The 18,468-nt window shown below is 43.8% G+C and overlaps 2 protein-coding genes across 4 annotated transcripts; both read right to left on the bottom strand.

Moving 5' to 3' along the window:
- Positions 1 to 322: 322 nt before the first annotated feature.
- Positions 323 to 8,211, bottom strand: dus1l (dihydrouridine synthase 1-like (S. cerevisiae)). 3 transcript variants are annotated; one of them, XM_068578785.1, is made up of 14 exons: positions 8,150 to 8,211; positions 7,312 to 7,557; positions 6,832 to 6,940; positions 6,705 to 6,755; positions 6,489 to 6,601; positions 6,223 to 6,305; positions 5,041 to 5,144; positions 4,757 to 4,904; positions 3,695 to 3,791; positions 2,635 to 2,723; positions 2,327 to 2,490; positions 2,212 to 2,249; positions 2,050 to 2,125; positions 323 to 1,417 (listed from the first exon to the last, which is right to left on the bottom strand). In XM_068578785.1, the coding sequence occupies exons 2-14, from the start codon at positions 7,546 to 7,548 to the stop codon at positions 1,209 to 1,211; spliced, it is 1,518 nt and encodes a 505-aa protein (XP_068434886.1). In that variant the 5' UTR covers positions 7,549 to 7,557; positions 8,150 to 8,211; the 3' UTR covers positions 323 to 1,208. The 3 variants fall into 3 exon arrangements, with proteins under 3 accessions (XP_068434886.1, XP_068434887.1, XP_068434885.1); XM_068578786.1 differs by lacking the exon at positions 8,150 to 8,211 and adding an exon at positions 7,703 to 8,120; XM_068578784.1 differs by lacking the exon at positions 8,150 to 8,211 and having other exon boundaries at positions 7,312 to 7,637.
- Positions 8,212 to 10,327: 2,116 nt separating this feature from the next.
- Positions 10,328 to 17,443, bottom strand: slc16a3a (solute carrier family 16 member 3a). Its single transcript, XM_068578517.1, has 6 exons — positions 17,358 to 17,443; positions 13,934 to 14,197; positions 13,162 to 13,305; positions 12,252 to 12,862; positions 11,985 to 12,165; positions 10,328 to 11,680 (listed from the first exon to the last, which is right to left on the bottom strand). Exons 2-6 carry the CDS (start codon positions 14,154 to 14,156, stop codon positions 11,277 to 11,279), a joined length of 1,563 nt encoding a protein of 520 aa, XP_068434618.1. The 5' UTR covers positions 14,157 to 14,197; positions 17,358 to 17,443; the 3' UTR covers positions 10,328 to 11,276.
- Between the last annotated feature and the right edge of the window lie 1,025 nt (positions 17,444 to 18,468).

Genomic DNA, 18,468 nt, shown 5'->3' on the forward strand with positions numbered 1-18,468 from the left:
GACAGCTTCTTGATTGACAGCTTCCCCCTTCTGATTGGTTGTTTCCCTTCGGGCCAGGTGAAGCTTTAAAAAGCCTCATGTACTACTGCCAGGATGGTGACAGTTTGAGCACGTTATGAAAAGTGGTTTGATAAAAGTAAGCAGACGCAGCTTTGAAGGCTCTGAAACTCGTTCCTTCATGCATTTTGTTTGTCTGGGCCCTTCTTGCTGGTTTAACGAAGGCGGAGCTTAACCGACGAACAAAGCGATGTCGCCAACATCTGTGCACCAAAGAGGATTATCGACATCCAATCACACACACGCTTTGTCCCGATGAAGCAGATTTGCAGTGTTTTAGAGTTTAGTTGATAAACTTTGTAACAATAAATATTCAAAAGCAAAAAAAGTCAGAGAAACACTTCTTTTTGGAAACCTAGTTCCTCGGGGTGTTTAAGTCAGATAAGAGGTTAGCTTAGCACAAAGACCAGAATCGCATGAAAACCGCTAGCCCCAGATAAAGTAAAGAAAATGTCTTGTGAGTTTCTTGTTAGCAAACAAACTAGTCAACAAATCTCTTTTGATAGCGCCAGGATCGCCTCTAGTATTTGTGCTAAGCTAGGCTACACCAACAGAATTCACCGATATACAGGGGAGAAAACCCCCTTTAAAAAAAACAATGCATGCACGATAACACAGGTAGCACCTTTAAATAGTCTGTGCAGACACGAAGCACCACTTCATCACATGATTCATATTCATGTCTGGATATGCAGCTGCACTTCTCATCTTAAAGGCACATACACATCAACGCACTGCACCCAGAATAAAAACAGGTTAACCAAGGAGCAGAAAATGCAATCACTTATTAACTTTGGTGGTCTCTGGAACACATTTGGCCAAACAACGTTGGAACGCCTCATAAAATGTTTGTCTTCAAAATAAAAGATGAGAAAGTCACACAGGAAGTTTGTGTTACTTCCCGGTTTTGGTCTGCTAATCAGTGTCCATCCAAACAGAGTCTCTTCCTCTCCGAGGTCTATTCTGTACGTCCAGGCTCATAATTGGCTGACCTCTACATGCACACACTAATCTCAGTTTCAATTATCCTCCGAAAACATCAAACGAAGCAGGTCCACACAGCAGCAGTGATGTACTGCGACACCGTGAGTTCATTTTGAACATAAAAATGAGAGTATGGTCTGTGCATGTGGAGGCCGCCTCAGTCCTGCTCATAGTGGCAGCGGTGTTTTGGACTGCACCTGCAGCTCTGTACTTGGATCTGGGGGCGGCTGAGGAGAGCTGCTTCTCTCCGTCGCAGAGCTCTCCTTCCTCGCATCCTCATCCTTCCTCGCGTCCTCATCCTTTCTCTCGTCCTCCTTCCTCGCGTCCTCCTCAGCTTTCTGTTTCTCTGCTCTGGTTTTGAACCTCAGCCCGTGGCCTGTCAAACAAAAGGTTGGATTATTTCAAGTGAACAAACCTAAAACGCATTGGTGTGGTCCCCAGACTGCGAATAAAGATGGACGACATGACATCTCGATGGCTGTATGAAGACAAAATTAACGCAGCGTTGGAGGCGGGACCCTGATCGTTCCTATGAACGTTGACCTGAGTTTAAAATTCAGTTGAAATTGTTTGTTCTCGTTCACATTAGACAATTACTACATTTAACAACGTGAAGGACCTAATGATTTAAATGAGGGCTATTCAAGTGTTCGTACTGACAAGTTGATTAACAGACATCTCCTCCAAAAGCAGAGAAGTGCAAAGAAGTGTCGTGCCTCGCACGGCCACCTGAGAAATAGTTCCAAAAGCAAGTTTTGAGGAGAGCGTCTTACTTGTCCCTTTGGTATATTTATGAATAGTAATCACTATCACTGTTGATTTTATTTATTCATTTATTTAGTTAACAGGCCTACAAGTATTTCCTATCCTCTGTAGGACCTGATATGGATGGAGCCGTCCTACAAAGGGATTAGGAGCCTTGACTTTGAGAAACAAAACTAATCAGATCTATTAGTGATCAGCACTCAAGTCAAATCTTCAGACAGTGTCATCTGTGCGTGTACTGACTTGGGCAGTCGGCCACCTCCTTGAAGGCCTTCTTCTTACAGCAGCCGCGACACAGGTCGAAGACACATTTATTTCCCTGCGGAGCAAAAAGAAACCGTATTAGCTGCTGGAGTTCAAACTTCTCCTGATTCTTTCTCCTTCGATACAAAAACACACACTGACCTTTGGGTTCCCACACTGCTCACACTTGATGTACTTGGCTGTGGGGGAAGAAGAACACTTTGTGTTAAAGAGGAAGTGGGCGGCCTGAGGGGAAACGCCACGACGTCGGACTCACGTTTCTGCTCAGGACAGAAGTTCTTGTGGGGGTTTCGGGATCTCTTCTTCTGCTTGTTTTTTGAGAGCGTGTCGGCCGATGCGTCAGAGTCCTCCAGCGCCCTCTTCTGACACACCGTCTTCTTCACCTCCGGGCCCTTGCCATTGCCGACTGGCTCCTTTGGCCTGTATGGAACAGCCGGTGAGGTTAGAGGACTTCAGAGAATTCATTTTCCCGCCCGCAGTGAGACGGCAGCTCCCTCGACGTCAAGTCTACGAATGTATGATAACTGTATGAAAGGGACAATCCAATAAAGTACGATGGCTCACTCTGGTCTGATATACGGCTGGCAGATCCAGTGGGGGAACGGCAGGCCGCCCTCCTTGTCCTCCGCATCCTTTCCTCTGGCGATCTCCTCCTGCACAGACACACATACGGTACTGTTGGTATGTATATTTTGTCCATCAGCGATACATCCATGCCTGGATGTCCCAGTAACGCTCATTAAAAGGCTCGACGTCACTCTGAACTAGCTCGGGGCACATATAGAGACAGGCAACCAATCACGCTCATATCCACACCTATTTAGAGTCCAATTAACCTGAGCTGCATGTATTTGGACTGTGGGAGGAGCCGGAGAACACAGAGCGAACCATGCTGACACGGGGAGAACACGCAAACTCCACACAGAAGGACGACCGAGACCGGGAACCCGAAACCGGGCTCCTCTTGCTGTGAGGCGACAGTGCTAGTAGCCGCTTCACCGCCGTGCAGCCCCAAGACTTTGGCCAATCACAGGTAATGTCAGAGTTCTCCAAACGCAGGCGGCCATGCTCGTCTCTTCGGATGGTGACGGCCTGACTCGACGGCGGAGCATTCTTCAGAAAAAGTGTGGAGGAGGAAGAGACTGACGATACCGGTCGAGTGTTTTAGAGACGGAGAAAATGTTGCCAACAGGCCACTCCCCCAAATGTATGCTCATGAACGTTATTAACGAACACGGCTATTGTTACTCACAGCTACATGGATCAAAATATATTTTAGTTCAGAATATATCCGTGGCAGGAGGAGAGAGCCTTCATGTCTTCTACTACAGTGGGAGGCTGAGGAGGAGAAGGAGCTGGTTTTGGGTGCATCACCTCAACCAGCCGAAGGAGATCTGAAGAATTCAGAATCAGAAGTTGTGTCTACAAACCGTACCGACAGGAAAGAGGCAGAGAGAGCAGTGTGGGCAGTAATGAGAATGATTAGACTCCCCTAAACCCTACACAATGAACCTTCGACCTTAATGTATGTTCATAAGTGTTATAAAAGTTTATTCTGGTGTTACTAAAATTCACAGTGTCCGCTCCCTCAGTGGATCCTTGTTAACTCTGTGTGTGCCGTTACCTGGCAGCGCAGCCTCAGCTGTTTGCTGACACCGGCCAAACCCTCCAGGTTCTTCACCTTGCCCAGCTCCTCTCTCAGGTCCTGGTGGATCTGCAGCCTGCACACACACACACACACACACACACACACACAGAGTCACAAAAACCTCTAAATAAAAATGAAATGTTAGATATGTTCCTAGATTACAGTGCATACACTACATAGCCAAAAGTCACTACTAATTATAGAGCGCTGCAGGGAGTTGTCCTAAAAACAAAGAAAATGAGTCAGCATTTTTGCATTCCTCCGCTCTTCTACTTTCCCAAAAGAGCCGCACCACAGTTGAATTTCACTGTGGAAACAGAGCGGCTAACATTGGCAGCGAACGCAACAACTTTTCGGCCTCTCGGCTCCACGCCGCACGTGTAAGCTCCGCCCCCCAGTGAAACGTAGAGAACCGACGAGAGAAACAAGCGCAACAGGAACTGTCAGCGACATGCAATTAAGACTGAAATGAAACCAAACTCCTGATGGATGCAGAATAGCTCACGCCCGCATTGCATCTTAAGTGAGAGATGTTTCCACGCCCCTCATGTTAACCACAGACTGTATGTAAGAGGTGGACGTAGCCGCCGTGACGTCACACAACGGCTTGTGAATCGATTGAAACTTTGAGTTTGGATATTTCATCATCGCCATTTATTTGTTTCTTGCAAACAATAAATGGAGGTTACGCTCTTTGGAATGTGGAGCAGTGACTCTGCATCCGGCTCAGGCAGCGGCAGAGACCGGTAAGCCCCGCCCTGAAGCATACCGTGTTTTATGGTCTGTTTGCTCCTCTGCTGAGGGAGTGTTGGACCACACTTGCTGTTTCCGCAGTAACGACTGACTTTAATGCGGGTAATTCATGTTTTAAACCTTCAAGGACGCTTCGGTCTGGCAGCGCAAACCTCCTCGTTGCACCACGAACAAAGCAGACAAGCATGAGACGGTCGTGAATCCTCCTCGGTGAGGCCATTTGTGGAATCGGCTTTAGACTCAGGGCTTGAAATATAATATAGAGACAGACAGAGAGAGACGTACGTGTGGTGCCAGAGCTTGAAGAGGTGTGCTCGGACAAAGGACAGAGTGCAGGGGGGATGCTGCTTCACCACCTCCAGATATTCCTCTGCCATCTCCCACACGGGAGGGCTGCATCCTTCAAACAGCGCGGGATTGTGGAGATTCCCCTCTAAAAAAAACATGTTTTAAACAATACACCAAAGTAAATGTATAAAACGTGCAAATACTGAGCATCGATGTGCATTAAATATCATCCTGAACTAAGAGAAGAAAAGAAAAAACGTGTGTAATGAGCCATTGGAGACCTGCAGTCATGACTCCATGCACTCCCGTCTCCTGAATGCAGCGCTCCACATCACTCAGGTGCTGAATGTTGCCGTTTGCAAACACTGGAATATTTACTGCCTTCCTGCAGCAAAGAAATAAATAAAAAACACACCAAACTGTTCATGAAAAGATTTTTTTCAGGATGAGAAAAACATAAAACTGGGACAGTTCACATATTTCTTACCTGTGACGTGTCGCTGCGAGATTGTTTTGGTGCGACTTGTCTTGTTTAAACGTAACAGCACTATGTGTCACTGAGGCCTGTACATTTGAAAAGCTCAACATTGTGTCTCTTTCCAGAAATCATGACTCAGGTACTCAAGACAATCCAACAGATCTTGTTGGGAGCAGTTTCACAGAGGAACTATTTTCTTCCAACCATAGATACCTCCAACACTCAGCAACTCACACCAAAACAATCTTGTACTGATGAACAGAGCTACAGGTAAGAGGAAAAAACAATCATTTGATTTTTAGTTTGGGGTTTCTGTCCCTTCAACCCTAGAACACGTTTTCACCGGAGCGATTGTTGTTACGTTATTTTCACTGTGTTGCTTTTGTCTGAGTTGCGTGAGTCTTTCTATAGCTTCATGCTGACGTTATTGAAGGTGGGCGTGTCTTATTGAAAGTGGGCGTGTCTTCCTGCTCTGATCACCGTTTTTTTCTACAGGTACGTGTTCGGGTGATTTTGACCTGACGTTAGTGATAGAGTGACTATTTTTCCCGGATAGTTTTTAACATTGAGGGGAGACTTTTCCTTCACAGGACAAAAATCACATGTCCCAAGAACACGTGGGCCAAATAACAAGTTCATAGCTCCTTTATTTATAATCAATTTTTTTCAGGGTCTACCTGTGATACCTGTTTATGGTTTTAAGAGAAGTTGTAGGGTAAAATGAAAGAAGAGTGATGATACTTTGTACTTCAACTCGCCTTGTGTTGTTATATTTGAATATATTTTGATGAGAAGTATATTATCAGCTACATTATATCGGGTGAAATTCACCGGACGTTAGTGATAGTGTGACTATTTTTAACGTTAGTGTTCTAGGGTCAAGCACTATGAGCCGACTAAATCCTTTGTTTGAGATCGTCGTGTGAGCTGGTCACATGCTGACAATCCACATTGCATGCAGGTGAACGTGGTGGTGGCAGCTCACCGTACTGCCATGATGTGCTCCCAGTTCGCGATGCCCGTCATCGCCCCTTTCTGGTCTTTGGTTCGGCCGTGCACTGTAATCAGCTAGGAAGGGATGTGACAAAGCCAAAGTTTAGGACTTAAAAGTTGAACACATTTCTAATGCTTCCTGAAACTGGCAGACGTCACAGATGAATATGAATAAAAAAATAAGATTTTTTTTTTTTTAAAACATTTTCTCGAAAAGGACAAGTAATTAATCTCTGTTTGGTTGCGCATTGATCCCACCTGACACCCGGCTTTCTCAAGCATCTGAGCATAGCGGACCGTCCGCTCCAGCTCCTTGAACACGCGGATCTTGCACGTGATGGGCACCGAGAGCTTTTCGTGCGCCAACCTGACTGTGAAATGAAAAGGGAAACTTTAGCAAACAAGCGGCACTACACTGGTACATTTCCACGTAGTTCATCCCAGAGTCTGACTATCAATTGAAGGCAGACGTACCCATTTTCTCAAGCAGCTCCCACTCATCTTGTAGGAAAACGCCGTAGTGCCCTTAGAAACAAGCGTCAAGACAGGTCAAGTTTTCTCTCCACTTAGGCTGAGGGGGTTCTGTGTAAACCGTGCGTACCTCTCTTAGCGATCATCTGCGGACAGCCCAGGTTGAGGTCGATGGCGTCGCAGTAGTCCTGGGCCAGCAGAGCGGCCTGAAGGAACACCTCCGGGTCGTTGGCACAAAACTGCCATACAGGGAGAGCAACACTGCGAATTACTGCCATTACATGAGGAACGATGTTAAAGGGGAACTTTGTATTTTTAAACAGAACAAAGAGGCCGGATCCAGCGAAACGTAAAGAAAAACATGTTATTTTCCTGTAGGGTTCTTTCGATTATGTTTTTTAGACATCTATAATAACAACATTAGTATGTGCACTTTTAATGGACGTACATTGACATAAGGAGTTGCCCCAAACACAATTCCCAAACATGAGAAAATAGGGTACATGTTGACCAACATCAAAGTAAACCCTTTAAAAGTAAGAAAAAAAACATGTTGAAGAGTCTCGTGACCAGACAACAAACATACTGGGAAATGTTGACCGTGTCTCACCTGTGTGATGAGAGGTCTGTCCTCCTCACACACCTCATTGTAGAGGTTTTCCCGCCTGTAGTTGGCGTCGCGGACAAACACCTGGGCGTGCAGCATGGGGGTGTAGCAGAGCTGGGCGCCATGCCGGCGGCTCAGCAGGCGCCAGGCCAGCTCGCTCTGGTCCACCATGGGTGCCACCACGAAGCGTGCCTCCTTCAGGGTCTTCCTCCAGAACTCAAAGCCCTTTAGCTTAGCCATTGCAGTCAACTTTGCCGGACCAGGAGGGGGTGGAAGAAAATGCATAGTTAAAGATTGTGGTTAAGTGGTCAAAGCAATGGACAGACAAATGAAAGGCATTCAGTTTTGAATTTTTAAAACATGAAAAACTGATAATAAAAATATGGAATTGCACCTTTAAATGTGTAACCTTTTACTACCCCAGAACATATGAGGTATCTGGATTTTCTTTGTAACACCAGCATTAGCCTTCTGTCTCGTCTACTCACACCCTGTATATTCTGATACTGCTTACTTAACACAAGTTTTTTTTTAAATATATCTAGTTTTTAAGTTGGTTTGATAGTTTTAATCAACACATGGCTCATATTTAACTCTACAGTCGTGTTTATTGACAAGCACGACCCTGAAGAATAGCACTGCATATAAATACCAAGAAGCTGTGCCTGAGGTGTGCTGCCACTTAGCTAGCAAAGCTAACTGCGGTCAGTCGCCGTGTAGCACATGATGCGACACACAGGACATGCCGCGCGCGTCTGTTCCAGCTTCACGCGCAGCTCCTGTCGCGTTCGAGTTGTGACGTCAAGCCTCCGCACAGCGCTACGTTTTCATATCGTGTCACCTGTAATATTGTGCAGTTTGTGGGGTCTTCCTTGCGCAGCACTTTCCAAATGTGTGCAACGGCGAAATAGGACCGGTGGGAAACTTTACCCAGGGAAGTTCTTCTGGTTTTTCTTGTGAGAAATGACGGTTGGTTTCCAACTGCTTTGCTGTGTTGTCGCCCTCTCTGGCGTGGCGTGCAGACCCAAGATGAAGACAGTGGGTGGGAAAGACTAAGGACGCTCTCCTTAATTCAAAGTACCAATATATGCACGTAAAAACACTGCATTCTCATCATTAAACTGCATTATCACAGGTAGAAAAACGTGCCAGTCTAATCTGCAACAACGTATTCATGTTTTGGATATAAAATCACAACCATCTCCAGCTTGACAACTATACAATTTACACATTCCTATAACTTTTTTTTTAGTAAGTAATGATATATAAAGAAACACATTAACTATTTCATTGCTGGAAAAATGCATCTGCATTGGGATTTGAAATGTTAATACAGACAATAATACACATTTATTAGCTAAAGGAAGAAGACCAGCCCGTGTCATGAAGGGCTTGTTAACATAGGTTCAGAAGAGACACAAGAAGGAGGCTTGAGTTTTGATTTTAAAAAAATTTAGTACACCTTGGACAAATACACAATTGGGTACACCTGGATGTTTCCTCGAATCTATATTTGTCTTCACAAAGAACAATTTAGTTTGTTTGGACTGACATCCAATAGAAATTTGTACACACACACACACACACACACACACACACACACACACACACACACACACACACACACACACACACACACACATACGTGCCAGGAGCAGCGGTTTTGTGTCAGACAAACCCAGATTTATCACAAGTGGATGCACACATATTGCACATTTAAATCACAGTGAGTCACAGACAGAACAAAATACATTGAGGGATAGAGCATGGTATTAAGCTGTTTTACATTAGAATAAAATAGTCTATAACATCTGAAAATAAATACAATATTTAATCTGAATGACTGGTGATATATAAGCATTAAAAAAATAAAAAAACATTTTTTTCTTCCATAGCGTATATTTCAGGTGTATTGTTAAAAACATTGTTAAAAACAATGAAAAACAACAACAACACACCATTGTTTTTGGTAACTGCTGACCAGCCTCACCGTTGAGTGATGAAATGAAGACGTTATGTCTCTTTCCTAAACTGAGTGACACCTCACACAAAGACCCACGCGCTCGTCTGTGCTGGAGAAACCATCCGTCACCATGGATACTGATGCATCACTCACACAGCTGTTGTGTTGTGTTTTTTCCCCCTTTGAGTGCAACTCTTTGGCCACAATGTTAGCCTTCTGGGGACAAATTGTCAACCCGCAAAGCTCGATATTGGCAGTCAACCACAGTCAAAGTTTGTTGAGTGTGAGCGTAGCTGTACCTGGCAACCAACAGTGCTTCAGATTCACACACATGTGTGTGTGTGTGTGTGTGTGTGTGTGTGTGTGTGTGTGTGTCCCTTACCGTATCACAAATGCCAACGTTTAGATGTCACATTTCATCATAAAGACATAAGACCAGATGATGGCCAGAGCAAAGATGTGGAGAACATTTGGGCCCTGCTTATAACCCAAGGAGGTTTCACAAAAGCTATACAAGACCAACAACACGCCTGTAGCAACCATTAGCAACCATTTAGCACTCACACGACAGAAACCACTTGTCACTTCAACATCAAATCCGCCTTAAAGCACAGACCACAGGAGAACATAAGTTGTACTTTCATGAGTACCAGGAAGTGAGGGGAGCCGTTATCATATGTTTCCACAGCAAACACTTACCATTTCAAGCATCAATAGAAAGCTGTTCCTACTTACACAACTAAGCTGTTCTGACTCGGTATTACATGTTGTAAGCATTTCATTTTCAACGGGTTAGTCTGGCGTGATTCTAACACAAAAACTATGCGCATATTAGGCCATTGGCCTTAAAAATACATAGTAATTTCTCAAAAAACAGCCGGGCACCGTGGTCTTTTTGAAATGCAGGAAACAGCTTTGACCGCGCTGAGAGCCAAAGGAAGCTAACGTAGCCTAACGCACCATCCACTTTCATCTAATGCTGACTACTCCAGAAAAGTATTAGCAGTTAAACTGAGGCATGGTTTGCTAATTAAATGGCCAGTGCTAGCATGCTAGCATGCTAGCATTCTGGCTGACTTGTGTTGGTGTTTCGCCCGCTAGTCACACAGCTATGCCACTAGAATAGATGCATGAAATAGCTTAACTGCACTTTTTAAATTGACGGCAAGAATTGTTCCTGAAGGCCTGACATTCGACCCATTCTGGAGAACCTGTTTTGAAGAAGTGTTTTCAAGAGTTCTTTGTGAGGTTGAGGGTCTCACTAAAAACCCTTTTTGTCCTATGAATCTCCTTTGGAAGAAAGTGTTCTTCAAGGATTGTTGAAAGCATGTCTGTTAAAAGATCCTTCAAGATCCTCCAATTTCTATCTAGAACCTCTTACAGGGGGTTTTGGGTGGCATCTTTCACAGTTCACAGATGGTTCTAGGTTTAACCTATAAATTGTGGTATTAGGTAAAACCCTCAGAAAGAGAATAAGATTGAACTTTTATAAATGGTTCTACCAAAAAACTAAAAGGATTCTCCAATGGGGACAAGACAAAGAACCATATGGTTGTAGTTAGAACCATGAGTAGGAAACATTGATTTAAGTTTTTTTTAATTTACAGCCCCAAAATATTTATTTCACTGCTAAAAACTCATTTCTATCTGTAGTTATGTTTTTTTTCATCGGATATTCTGACACAAATATAGAATATCGTCAAAATCCCCCTCTGACATTTGCTGGTGGCAACATAAAAATTAGACTATTGATATAATAAACAAGACAGTGCTCAAACTAAGTTATCCTATGAAACATCTAGTGATGAAATATTGCTGACGTAACATTTACTATTTCATATGGCAACATGGCAAGAGCAATCAGCCTCCCGCCAGGCACTGATTTTGAGGAATGCTTAACTATCCAATAGTGCCATGAGAACACTTCCAAGTTCCCTTGATCCTGCTGGTAGGTTATTCAATAAAAGGCATGACCATAGACTTTAATCTCATCCTCCTTACCTGATCACAGGCAGGTTTCAGGACTAGTAGCCGTGTCACCGCTTTGTTCTGGCTCTTTCAAGAACCTTTCCACTTCCTGTGAGTCCACTGTTACACTCTCTGGCCTGACCATCTCTACTCTCACTTGGTCTGTCTCCTCCTCCTTAATCCTTTCCTCCTTTGTCTCCTTCTCTTGCTCCTCTCTTGCTCCCTTCTCTTCTTCATCATTCATCTCTGCAGGCTTGCTGCAAACCTCTGTCTTGGCCTCTTCCGTCACTGTGATGCTGTCAAGCTTGTCCGCCGATGCTGAGGACTTGTTGCTGATGAACAGGAAGTTGCAAGTGGCCAGAACCACGGCGGAGAGGACCACCTCGCTTCCTGCCAGCAGGAAGACCCACATGTAGTTCTTAGTGGCATCAAGAAGGCGGCCTGACGGAGAGACAGGGAAACAGATGAGAGGAGAAATAGAAGAGGACATACATGTATAATGCTGGTTTAAGTACTTCTTATGTTTAAACATCATACATCCAACAATATTTCCCACAGGGGTCCGAATGCCAAATTTCAAACATTCAACATTAAGTCCCCAAACCAATGGGGTGACATCACAGTGACTAAGTCCACTTTTATATACAGTATTTGGGTTAACTTAACTACAGGAAATATATAAAGGCCTTTGGTTCTTATGACTCTAAAGACCTTTTAAATGAAGGATGTCTTTGCGCTGACTTACCTGCACCAGGCGGCCCCACGAGCACAGCAATGGCCTCCATGAGCAGGACCAGGCCGATGGCACTGGAGAACTTCTCAGTGCCAACTATTGTCATGAGAACCTCAAACTGCAGGGCACCCACCATGCCGTAGGAGATGCCGAAGAAGATGCAGAAAACCACCAGCGATTCGTAGTCTTTGGCCTGGTAACACATGTGAAATGCATTGTGAAGGAAGAGCATCCTGTTTGTGTCCTTTTCAGATCCATAAAGAGCAAGCATTCACCCACCTGTGACCCGACCAGGTCAGTGACTCCATTGAAGAGCATCGCGAAGCTGAAGAGGTAGATGCAACGAGGCCGCACCCATTTCAGTCCGGCAATCACGCCGCACGTGGGCCGTGCAAAAATGTCAATGAAGCCCAGAATGGAAAGTAGCAGAGCCGATTTGGTGTCCTCATTGCCCAGCTCCTTGGCATAACTCACCATGAACACCGGGGGAACAAACAGCCCCAGAACCATGATGGACGCCGCCACGGTGTAGATGAGAAATCCACAGTCTTTGAACACAGAGAAGTCCAGCAGCTTGGCTTTGGGCGGTTTCTTCTTCTCTGTTCCTCCTTCGTTGTCTTGTTCCAGGTCCTTGGACTTGAGTGCCTTGGGGGCGACCAGAGGCTTCATTAAGGCCCCGCACACGCAGCAGTTGAGTAGAATGCCACCCAAGATGAGGAAGCCCCCCCTCCAGCCGTACTGGTACTGCAGGACCTGGCCCAGTGGCGAGAGGCAGCACAGGGCCACAGGGCTTCCTGCCGCCGATAGCCCATTAGCCAGGGGACGCTTCTCACTGAAGTAGCGGTTGAGCATAATGAGAGATGGTTGGAAATTCATGGCTAGCCCCAAACCTGTAGCACAAGAAGAAAAGCTTCTTATAGCCTTTAATTTACCTTATTTAACCATCTAACAACCTGAGACCATTGTTGTGGTGCCAAAACTGGTACAAAACAAACTGCTTTGTAAGTTTAAGAGGGCTGTCTGCTTCTAATGGGTTCATATACAACAGTATGATATGCCTTGATTGCTATTTTTAAAGGATACGTACCTCCACCTTCAATTATACACATTTGTCACAGATCAAACAGGATTGTCCATTAATTCATCTTGGTGAGGAGAAGACAGAAATTGCGATAGAAAACAGACAGACCTGTGATGACCCCGATGGAGAGGTAGATGTGGATGATGCTGGTGGAGAAGGAGGCCAGGATCATTCCCAGAGAGGCGAAGAGGCCACCAACCATCATCACTGGACGACAGCCGAAGCGGTTCACCAGGATGCTGCACAGAGGACCTGGACGAAGCAGAATCAGTCAAGCTGTGTGTGTGTGTGTGTGTGTGTGTGTGTGTGTGTGTGTGTGTGTGTGTGTGTGTGTGTGTGTGGTTCTTCTATGAGTGTGTGATACAGCAGGTAAATAAGACCGATTTGGAGATTTTGAGAGAGGCAGGTACAAAAACGGGGTGTCTCAGACAGAGGATGGATACTGGTGTATTTAGGCAGCCAGCGTGAGATGAATAAAGTTCTTTTTGAACATTAAAGCATGGAAACATGTTCAAGTAGAAACCCCAGATACAACTATGTATCCGGAACTGAGCATGATGTGTCTCCTTTTAGAGGGATTCCCATGAGAACAGTCAGAAAAAGGGAGAACTAACTTCATGTACATCCAAGTGAGAGGAGAGTATATGCAAGGACTAAAGTTTTAGCTAAACCCACTTAAGTTTCAGAGCTACGGCCAACTTTTTTAGATTTTGTTTCTGGCATTTTGGGCCAATCAAGCTGAAAATATTTGAGTTTTATAAAAAAATTAAAAATCTCTCGTACCCTCGTGGTATGGTTAATATGTAGTACTTCCAAAAAAGTCTCAGCTTTTTCTGAAACTGTATTTGCTGTCAGGTCGTGCTAGCAGCAGGCCGCTCACCTGTGCCGTAGAGCATGGCCAGCAGGATGGAGGAGATCCAGGCCGTGTCGCTGTATCCAACCCCAAACTCCCTGATCAGCTCTTTGAAAAACACACTGACCGCTTTAGGGAAAGCGTAGGAGAAACCTGTGATGACAAAACAACCGGCAAGCACCGCCCAGCCCCACCCGCCGTCTGGAGCCTTCACCCCCTCGCCACCAACGTCCGCCGCCACGCCTCCCATGGTGCTCTAGGGCTGTGTTTTAATGGACGCAGACAGAGAAGCTAGAGGAGGAAAAAGGGAAATGAAGACAAGCAGTTGGATCGAGTTTATCTTTAAAGGTTCTGTGTAACGACATTCAGAGTGTTAATTTAGCAACAAACAACTTTTTGCTATTAAAGACCTAGTGGAAGTATGGCGTCCTGAGCAGAGAAAGCCACTCCACCTCTGTGTGCGCTGTAATCCTGTGCTTTATTTCCATAGCTGTATGGTAGCTAATGGCAGCCGCTCTGCATTGCACCCACACGGCGGTTACCACTACTAACGTTTTCCCTACCGGCAGCATTGTTCGCCCTCTCCCCCCTTTTGTTTTCAACATTACTATTTACCTTTGACATTTCGTGAAATCCAATGTATCATTGACTGGAATTGCTATTGAAACTCTTAAAAGGGATTGATTGACAGGATTGAAGGATTGCCTCCACACAGCTCTCAACATGGCGACGGTTGAACCAGCGGTGCGGACAGCAGCTAACAGTGCAAACGACGGAAACAGTTCGAACAGAGCTAACGGTGTTTACCCGGGGAGGAAGCGGAGGGCGGGCGTTACGCTTCCGAGACGCCGCCGTCCGTATGAGTGCGGTGCAGAGCGTCAACCGCTAGCTAGCCGGTGGAGCAAACGCTCATATCAATGCTCTGAGTTGTGAACTTAGCGCCTTCAAAGCTTTAGCTCCCGTTGCTGTTTTGTGCATTCAAAGTTTCAAATGTGTAGATTACGAAACTCATGAAAAGTGCAGAAGAGTGGATATATTTTCGTTACTTCTGTCAAACTTTCCATTCTCGCTGGGTGACAAAACATGTAGTTTACAACAATAGAGTGGCGGGATAGATGGCAGACATGTACTGTTTATATTATAAAAAGGGGAGACAAAAGCAGCTTCTCATTTCTCACCTCAAGCGGAGTCGTTCTAAACAAGATCGCCATGAAAGGGATCCGAACTGTACACCTATAATCCTTTTCAATCAATCACAAAAAAATAAATAAACATTCAAGCAACTGTATACAATTTTAGTCAAGACATTTGTCAAATCTACAGATGTGATCTAATTTGAACTCAGCAGTTGAACATTAAAACTGATTCTCACATTTTCCCTCATGGGCTCCAGCATTTACAAGCCAGCAGTAACCAGTGAGAAATACTGCACTCTATTAATCGTGGTAATGGACCAGCACTGGCTGATTTATAGTCCCAAAGGGTCTCTGGAGCCAGACGAAGCTTTTGACCAGCACAACCACAACTCAGCGCCTCGGCCGAGACAACCTCAATAAGCAGGTTTATGTATAATACATGTGTCCAAATCAAGACTGCTGACGGTCAGGATATTTTTGTCTTTAAGTCCCAGGAGGCCCTTGTATCTCTCTCTCTCTCTCTCTCTCTCTCCCTCTCTCCCTCTCTCTCGATGTCAACAAATAAAGCAGCACAGACACTTAGCTGCTGTTTGGACAGTGGAGGAAACAGCCGGCGGCTCTGGAGGTCAATTTACAACCTCACGAAGAGCCCAAAGAGTGAGTTGTGTGGGCCGAAACGCAGGCTGGGCAATCCAGTGTCTCTGGGTAACATTAATATTTCAGGCCTCGCTGATGGAAATGTGACTTGTTGGGGATATTGTTCGGACTGTATTATTCTTTTTCATAAAAAACGTCCTCTGAGTCTCCTTGGATATCACACTCCATGCCAAACATCCAACTGATGGACGCTGCATTCGCTTGTTCAGCAAACAACTCAGGTACACTGTTGCATTTCGTAAAAGCAGACCCAAAGCCCTGAATGTTAAACCATCAGCAGTGTTGTGGCAACGTGGGGACATTGAATGCACCTTTAGAACGTTAAGGGGCGTGTGGCCCATTGATATGTATAGAGTTGTATATGCTGGTCATAAAACAAGTGCTTTCATTTGCTGCATTCTTAAGGCTAGAAGCCCAGAAGGCTAATGTATATGTTGTTGTATGAGATATACATCATACATACATACATATACATACATATATATATATATATATATATATATATATATATATATATATATAATATATATTATATACATACATACATATATGTATATACATATATAACTATATATACATATACACATATACATATATATATGTGTATATACATATACATATGTGTGTATATATATATATGTATATATGTATATATACATATATATATATATATATACATACATATATATATACATATATATATATATATATATATATGTATATATATATATATACATATATATATATATACGTATATATATATATATATATATATATACATATATATATATATACGTATATATATATATATATATATATATATATATATATATATATATATATATATATATATATATATATATATATATATATGTTAGTCATTCATAGGATAAACAGAAGCACACATCAGAAAGGGTATAATGTGCCAATGTGCCGTATAGCTCAGTTGAGTTTGGCCAGACAAATTGCAGTAATTCAACATTTTAATATTACCTTATATTATGTTTTTTTGGGAACCAATGAATGGAGGTTACCACCTCACCCCCAAGTGGTAACAACCTGTCTATCACAGTAAGCCCGCCCTAAAGCATACGCAGCTTTATGGTCTGTTTGACTCTAATTGGATCATAATTCACTAAATAAACATCATGCTGTATTGAGAAAGACTTGAAACAAGAGATTGAGACATAAACTCATGTTTGCGGCTACACAATGTTTACTGAGGGAATAAGTCAGGAGAGAAGTAGAGTCATTTTCTCATAGACTTCTATACAACCAGAGGAGTCGCCCCCTGCTGGTCAGTAGAGAGAATGTAAGTTCAAGACACTTCCGCATTGGCTTCACTGGGCATTTTTGCCTGGTTAAATTAGAGAATATGTGATTTCAAAATGAAATGTTTTTTTAAAATTTTTTTTATGACTGAAACAGCGAATCCACTCAGATGAACTAACATCCCTCCACACAGCATCACCAGCACTCCGGAGAGCCCTCCACACTCTTTATTTCACAACTCTTGTCACGACATGTGCAGCCGGCGAAAAACAGGTGAATAAATAAAAAATAAAAAATGCCGCAATGTGACGGACATCGTTGGACACCGATATTAGGACTGCGGCATGATGTCGTGACGCCAGAAGGCACGCGGTGTCTGTTCTTACCTGCTGCGGCTTCCAGCGCCCTGTCTCTCACCGCGGGATGATGCTGCGCTCCCGCGTCTCCTCTCCCCGCACGTCTGCCCGCAGACCATCAGCTGGGCAACGAGGAGCGGCGCTCGTGCTGCGGGGTCCTAGCGCCTCCTCATTCCGCGTCCTCACGCAGCAGTGACCAATGGGAGCGCCGCTCGCGCTGCTATTTCTAACAGGGCTGAAGTCAAGGTCAATGGATGGCTTCAAATGGTGGGCTTCATGAAGCGCTTGAGTAGAAAGAGACGTTGAATATTGTAGGATAATCAGTGATTATTCTGAGATAAAAAATATTGTGATATTAAGCTATTTTTTAAGATTCAAAGTCATTGGTTTTTGGCATTAATGAAAACGTTGACTGAGTAAATATTTTGAGATACTAACTTGTTTTTGGATAAAACTATTATTGAGATATTCCGCCATTATTTTTTAAATGCTCACTCATTGTGGTTTCCCCACTATGACGTTTTTTCCTTTCCAACAGTGACAGAAAGCGGCTCCGAGCCTTAAGTCCTCATCGCTTTCCTTTAATGTGCTGACTTACTGAGTGTTAATAATCAGGAAACAAATACAACTACTGTGCAGTAAGAAAATGCTGTTTGCTGACGTCACCCCGAGACAGGGAGCATGTGTGTCTATTCTCTTATGCATGCTCTCGACACACCCAAGCAGCCTCTAACAATCCTCCGTGGGATACTACTCCAGATGCTCACATTTCATTATAACCTATATTTTAAGATACATATATATATATATTTTAATTAATTAATTTTAATATATATATATATATATATATATATATATATATATATATATATATATATATATATATATATATATATATATATATATCATCTCTACCAGGGAGGAGCAGCCTGAGTTGTTGCGTAACTGTCCTGTCTCTGCTGCACGCTGGTGGTCATGTTGCGCCACAGCGCCACCACGTGGTCACATATATCACTGCAGCAATGGAACAACTCGCAGCACTGGGCAAGACTTCCAAAATGAGCAACAAATGATTGTCATTTACAGCTTCATTCAGGGAAAGTTGTATTAATTAATATTAAATTGAGTCCCAATATGTAAA

The sequence above is a fragment of the Clinocottus analis genome, unplaced genomic scaffold (genome assembly GCF_023055335.1).
Source record: "Clinocottus analis isolate CAN_PGR_092001 unplaced genomic scaffold, fCliAna1.0.p SCAF_16, whole genome shotgun sequence".
Taxonomy (NCBI): Eukaryota; Metazoa; Chordata; class Actinopteri; order Perciformes; family Cottidae; genus Clinocottus; species Clinocottus analis.